The sequence below is a fragment of the Nicotiana attenuata genome, unplaced genomic scaffold, assembly GCF_001879085.1.
Source record: "Nicotiana attenuata strain UT unplaced genomic scaffold, NIATTr2, whole genome shotgun sequence".
Taxonomy (NCBI): domain Eukaryota; kingdom Viridiplantae; phylum Streptophyta; class Magnoliopsida; order Solanales; family Solanaceae; genus Nicotiana; species Nicotiana attenuata.
This window is the reverse complement of record NW_017670243.1, coordinates 143,740-150,701: the sequence shown is the minus strand read 5'-3', so window position 1 is coordinate 150,701 and position 6,962 is coordinate 143,740. Positions and strand designations below refer to the sequence as shown.

At 41.5% G+C, this 6,962-nt stretch overlaps 1 protein-coding gene across 1 annotated transcript; it reads right to left on the bottom strand.

Moving 5' to 3' along the window:
- Positions 1-832: 832 nt before the first annotated feature.
- LOC109236539 lies at positions 833-1,549 on the bottom strand. The gene has a single exon (XM_019402733.1). It carries the CDS (start codon positions 1,547-1,549, stop codon positions 833-835), a length of 717 nt encoding a protein of 238 aa, XP_019258278.1.
- Positions 1,550-6,962: the final 5,413 nt, after the last annotated feature.

Sequence of the window (6,962 nt, the reverse complement as noted above, 5' to 3'; positions counted from 1 at the left end):
GATGTGATTCATGATGGGTTTGATTCTATTCACAATGATCTTGGTTACTGTTTTGTAAATAGTATTACAAAGACCAATGGGTCTGAAGCTTTTCAGCATTGAGGCTTGGGGAACTTTTGGGATTAGACAAACAAGAGTTTGGTTTATGGTGCTGTCCATGGAGGAGGTATTGAAGCATTTCATGCAGAATTGTGAGACAAACTCTCCTACTATGTCCCAGTATTTTTGGTAAGAGAAGGGGTGGAAACCATCTGGGCCAGGTGACTTAAATGGTTTATTGGAGAAGACAACCTTTTTTATTTCAGCCATTTGTGGGGGTCTGTCCATGAATGTTTTGTGGTTTGGAGCAGGGTGGGTTCCAAGGTGGAGTGATTGGTGACTTCCCAAGGTACATGAGTGAGAGATGTGGTGTAAAGCTTGGAAAAGAAATCTACAATGGTGGACTGGATTTCCTGGGGACCAGTGATCCAGTTTCCATTGTCTTCTTTTAGGGAGAGGATCCTATTTCTCCTTCTTCTATTCAGAGTAGAAGTGTGGAAAAATTTTGTGCTGGCATCTCCCTCATTGAGCCAGTTGATCCTGGATTTCATTTTCCAGAAGTCCTCTTCATTCTTGAGGATGAGGTTTAGCTCATCATTCAGCTCAGACTCAAGGTTTTGAAGAAATCTGCTGAATTGATAGCTATTAGACCTTTGGATGCCATTGATTCTGGCAAGGAGTCTATTTTTTGGGTGGAAAATGTTGCCAAACACTTCCTTATTCCATTTGGTTGCTAGCTTTTGAAATTCATTTATGGAGTGGAGCAGACCTGGGTGGTCTTGGAAGGCGTGGCTTATGATGTTAGGGAAGGATGGGTGGCTAGCCCACATTGTTTCAAATCTGAAGGGCCTGGATAGTTTATTGTTTGGGGGCCCTTCCATTTGGATTTTAAAGGGCACTGATCAGTGTGGGTCCTAGGTAAGTGAAGTACACTAGCCTCAGGGTGTTGCTTGATCCAACCTTCATTCGCAAAACACCTATCAATCCTTTCCAGGATTAGGGTATTACCGCTGGTGTATCTTTTATTAGTCCAAGTGTATTTACTACCTTTGTAACCCAAGTCAATAAGATTACACTTATTTATGTAATTCCAGAATTGGTTGCTACGGTTTAAGTTTATAGGGTTTCCCCCAAACTTATCCCTAGCTTTCAAGACTTCATTGAAGTCTCCCCCAATGAACCAGTTATGAGTGGTTGTTCTAGCTATAGTTGTTAGCTGCTCCCATAGGAGCTTTCTTTCAGAGATAAGGTTACTTGCGTAAATAGCAGAAAAAAGCCACGGAGGATGGTCAGGTTTTACCTTCACCATAGCATGTATTCCTTGGGGTGTCGTGACCACTTCCTCCACAGCCACTAACTCTTCTTTCCACATGAACACAATGCCCCCTGATAAGCCTACCGCTAGAGATTGGATGATTATCTCAAAATCCAGAGCTTGAGCCAGCGCTTGATGGTTGGCCATCTTGGTTTCTAGCAGCACCAGCATTGCCGGCTTAAGCAACCTAACCATTTCAAGACAGTGTCTTTTAAACTCAGCGTCGTTGCCCCCCCTAACATTCCATATGATTTAATTCATTAATGGGGGGCTATGGGTGATGGGGTAGATCCCTCCTGGGGACTTATTGGGCTTGGCATGTTGAGCACTCGAGGGGGTGGTGATTTCCTTTTCAGGTTCAGGATGGGGGTTAAGTTCAACAGGGGTTTGAGCTGACCTTGTGTGTGGGCTAGGACTAAGCTCATTCCACATTTGGATATCACCCTGGGACACAAGACCACCACTACTTCGCTCACTTGAGTACTGAACTCGATCGATCTCACTGAGTCTAGCAACATCGAGTCCGTTGTTGGTGGTAGGTAGCTTTGCTCCGGCTCCTTTGAAGCATCCTCTCCTTAAGAATCTCCAGTGATGTGGTGATTTCTCGATGGATGTTGTGCAGTGGGGGTGAGGGTGGTGTTTTCTTCGCATGCGTTGTCTTGTGGATTGGTGGGATGGGGAGTTGGGTGAAAGAAGGCTCCGTCGCTGGATCCTCCTTCATCAAGTCCGGGAAGAAGGGAAGTGATTGAAAGATTTGGAGAATATTGTTGTTTAGGGTTTGTGGGTCTGTGATTGGGGCTAGGCTGTCGCTGTTGGCCATCGACTGCCATAGCATTGGTCCAAACACCGTCAGGGCCTTGTTGAGGGCTTCCACTGTGACTCTCGAAAGGTGTGCCGGGTTCTGCACAATTAGGGTGACTTTCTTGCTGTCGGTTGTGAATTCGTAAGAGAGTCCCTGTCCCTGCAATGCCACCTCCAACCAGGAGGCCGGTTGGTGGTCCGGTGGTAATGGGTGGGTGGTGATTGTGGCTGTGGTCAGATTTTTTGCCATTTTTGTGCTTTTTGGCTTTGCTAGTTTTAGAAAGGATTGAAGTGGGGAGAGACGACTGATTTCCCATCATAAAGCTCCCTAGTGTCACATCTTGGAAAGTGGACAGGCTTCCCTGTTTTAGGATTAGGGTTTTTGGCCGGTCATTAATTATGGATGTAACGGAGGTGGCCCTTGGGGTCTTTTCGATTGTTGAAGGGGGAAGTTGCAGACAGGGCACTCTATTGCCATATCTGTCGCTTGGGTTTTCTCCATTAAAGGCATTCACAGTAGATGTGGTAGGGGAAGAATAGACTTTGGGGCCTAAGGTTTCCGGTTCATTTGATTGCATGCGGATGGCCCCATTGGGCACGCTACTTGAGGTAATAATTGGTGCCTCAATAGTTGAGCTGGATCCCACTGGTGGTTTGGGCTGGTGGGTGCTAATTGTGGGGTCTTCAGAATTGAGCACCGCTTTCCTTTTAGAGCCCGTGTTGTGCAGCTCTGTTGGACTTGGAGTAGGCACGTGCCTTGGCATTTTTGGGCCGCTGGTGGTTATTTTTGTTGGTCCTTGTTGCCTATTTGGGAGTTTTTGGGTACTGTTTATCTGATTTTTAACGTTGTAATTAAAAGCTTTGGGTTGGGGGGGCTTACCTGAAAAGTCATCGGACTTATTTACCTGGCTTTCCTCTGCCTGCATATTGTTGTGTTGTCTAATAGGTTGACCTTCCGCATTTGGAGATGTTTTTAGCTGTCCCTGCTTCCGTCTTCTTGGGAATATTACTGTCTTCCATTGGCTCTCCTCCGGTGGGGAGTCCGTTTGATGGTGTTGCTGAGAATCATTGGCTGCTACTGGTTGACGTTGGCTGTATGTACATCTTATGGATGTGTGTCCTATCATCCCACAACTTGTACATAGTGTTCCTTCTCCTTCATAAATCACTGATTGTTTATGGTCACGAATGATCACTGATGTTTCCACTGGCGATTCCAATGGCACTTGGATGCAAATGCGTNGGCTGAAAACATTAAGACCTTAGAGACCAGTTAACAGATTGTTATTGCTTAAGAAGAATCGGACGAACTTGATGCGGAATCCTATGATATCTATATCTGATTTAAAAAAGTCTATTAAGAACTGGTAAGAAGAGGTAATTATTTAATTACCCTACAGTTTGCCTAATGCATATGCATTCCCTATAGGCATGATTTCTATATGCACTGATTACATGAATGTTAAGGTCCTATAGGCAGGATTTCTAGATGACTTATATCATAATTAAACGTTAAACCCTATAGGCATGGTATCTAGGTGACTTGAATCAGAAACATCGACCCATCTTATGTGCAGTATTTCTAGTAGAAAAATTAAAGTCCTAAAGTCATGATATCTACCATTTATTGATGCAAGAAAGTAAAACCCCTCCCACACCCTTTTACTAGATTCCCCGAGTTCTATACAAGTTATTACAACCCAATGAATCAACTGAAATAATAAAAATACATCAAAAACTAACAGCTAGATCCAAGCAGCCTAATTCAATCTTAATGTCCAATAATATGTAGTTAACCAACTCCGGGGTCCAGATCTCCAAAGCCTTCTCATTATCCAGGGTGTTTCAAAGAACCTCAGGGATTCCAGGCATTGCTTACACCCAGGATGCCAATATGAACAGGATGGTGCAGTGTGGAATAGCCAGCCCTCAGGCATCCAAGTTCAGAGGGAGCTCAGGGGTCCTAAACATGGCTTGCAAGAGAGGGACAGAACTTATAGCTAGGTTAGATGAACAAGTTAGGAGCAGACCTTTTGATGGTCAGACCAAGGTCTGGATAGTGATTAGGACACTATCAGAACTAAGACAAGGCTCAAGCACATAATGGGGAGAATGGGAAGTGGGAATTGATTGAGTTAAGGAGTTCAATGAACCCAGTTCAGGATCATAGACAGCAATATTGGAGTGCTGCTATGCCCTGAACAATAAACTCACATACAAAGGGGTAAAAGGGTAAAGGGGATTCACAGAGTATCAAATTCATGACAAACAATTGATTACACACATAACTTAAATACAGAAATATAAAGGAGAGCGAAACAAATATCAACTAAAGGAAATAGGCAGAATTAAACACATTGTTGTTGAGGCATGTAAACTAACTGAGACATACCAGTAGAGAAGCAAAAGAAGTGCAGAAGAAAGTAAAGTAAACACAGTCCACAGCAGCACAAGTATCAAAAGAGAGAGTTTTAAGTGAAATTGAATTGTGAACTCAGATGGTGTTCTGTGTTCGTGTGTGTAGGAAAAGTTTGTGAAAAGCCTCTGTAAACCCCCCCCCCCCTAGTGCAAAAGGGCAGGCCCTTTTATAGTGCAGAAGATGAGTAAAAAAAAGGTAAGAGAATAGTTTTGAAATCAATCACAAGTTGTTTCCCTTTGGTTAAGGGATTTGATTCAAACGGGCAAAAATAAATAAGAAAGGATTCGTTTTAAAAATCTTTTCTAAAGCAGTGTAACAGGGACAAATACACAGCAGTTTATTTAAGGAAATAGTCTAGTAGCACACGGTTTGGGTAGAACAAGGAAAGACAATCAATCAACAGCCAGTAAAATCAGGGTTCGAATCTTAGTGTGAATGAATCCAACTAGAAAAGGTGAGAAGGGATTTAATTTAAAGAAAATCAACAGTACAAAACCTTTTAAAAAGGAACTCGGAATCAATCACAAACTGGCCAAAGGCCTTTTGAAAGAAGAGAATTTGTCATATAAAAAGCATACAGACATGTGAGACAAGAGAGAGTTGTCGTAAAACTAGCAAGAAATTAGAGTGACCAAGAAGGTTAGGTTCGTAGACTCATAGAGAGTCAAGGGTTTTGAATGGAACCCTAGACCAAACACAAAGTCAAGCCTGCCAAAAACCCCAAATACTAGGGTTTCTGACTCGAATCAGATGCGTAGACGAGAAAACAACAAATAGAACAGGCTCAGTAGTCTCTTTCAGAGACTTATGAGAAAACAAACAGAGAGAGCAGCAAGTTTGAAACACAGGGAATACATTTAGGCAAAACATGGCACTCAAACAAGTACAGGAGAGAAAAAGCGATACAGGTTTAGGAAAAACAGTAGACGGAACCTGCTTAGAGTTCAAACAAAAGTCCAGTAACCGCAAACAAGGATTAGAAGCTTAGTAAAATACAGTAAAGAAACATTCGAGATAGACATGTAAAGCATGCTTATAGAGCCCGGTAGAAGAAAGAACAGAACACAAAAAATAGAAGAACATGCATAATATGGCAAAACATAAGAACATAGGAGCAGACATGCGAGGAAAGAACAAAAGAACATGGCATAGACAGATTCACATAAAGAAAAGAAGAAGAAGAAAAGTCAGAAGTCGTTTTAAGATTTTTCGAAAACCCTAAATTGAAACAGACTAATTTTGAAAAGAAAATTGGGGAAAAGCTTTAAAACATTGAATATAGCACAGATCCACCATAGATCTAAGTAAATAAAAGAGGAAGGAACCTCGAATAGCCTTAGGGTTTCTCTGAAACAATGAGAAGGCTTGGAAGAGGTCTGGTCTTGAGTCAGAGATGGCCATGACTAGACTTCTAAAGCTCGAATACGTCGGAATGGGGCCGGAGAGGCCACAGAACACAGATCTGCAGGGGATCTGAACGGACGCCGTCGAGGTCAGACCTCGAAATCTCGAACACCCATGGTTTAGGGGTAAAGGAAGGTGAGCACAGGTCGTCCATGGCCTGAAAAGCCATGGACTCCGGCGAGATAATGGTCGAAGAAGACGAGGGAGGCGATTAGGGTTTGAGTGCTTGAGAGCGTTTGAGAGAGAAGAGAGTTCGAAGGCGGCTGTCGAAGAGAAATGGGGATTAGGGTTAGGTCATGTGGAATTAAAAAGGAAAGATCATTTGTGGCCGTTGATCAAAAGGATCAACGGCCTGGATTTAAAAGAACCCCGGGCGGGTTTAGCAATTGGGTCAGGGGTCGGGTGAGAAATCAAATTGGGTCGTTTTGATTTGGGGGCGGATTGGGCCAAAATTAAGGCTAAAATTGAAATGGAATTGGGGCTGCAATTGAAACGAAATGGGACTACATTTTAAATAGCCAGTTTTTCCCTTTTATTTTATAAAAATAGTGAATGATCTTTAAAAGAAAATTGAAGATGATGAACCAATTAATAGTACATATATATTAATTTAAAAATATTAGAACTAATTTTACAATTATAAAATACTATTAATCGTAAAATAGGCTATAATTGCCTTTATATGCAATTAGCTTTAAAAATACCAAACAAATTTGTAAAAATATACAAAAAAATTACCTTAATTATATTTGGTGTAAATATGAGAATAAAATAAGTTATTCACAAAAATGATAATTTTGGGAATAATTATTGGATTTTGTACTGTTAAAATAGACAATAAATTGATTTAAAATAAGGAAAAATACCAAAACTCTTGGGAATGCTTATATATGCATGTATATGCTATTTTGAGGATATTTTGAGCATATAAAAATACTTAGGGAAAAATTGGGTATCAATAATTAGTCCAAGTGTATTTACTAC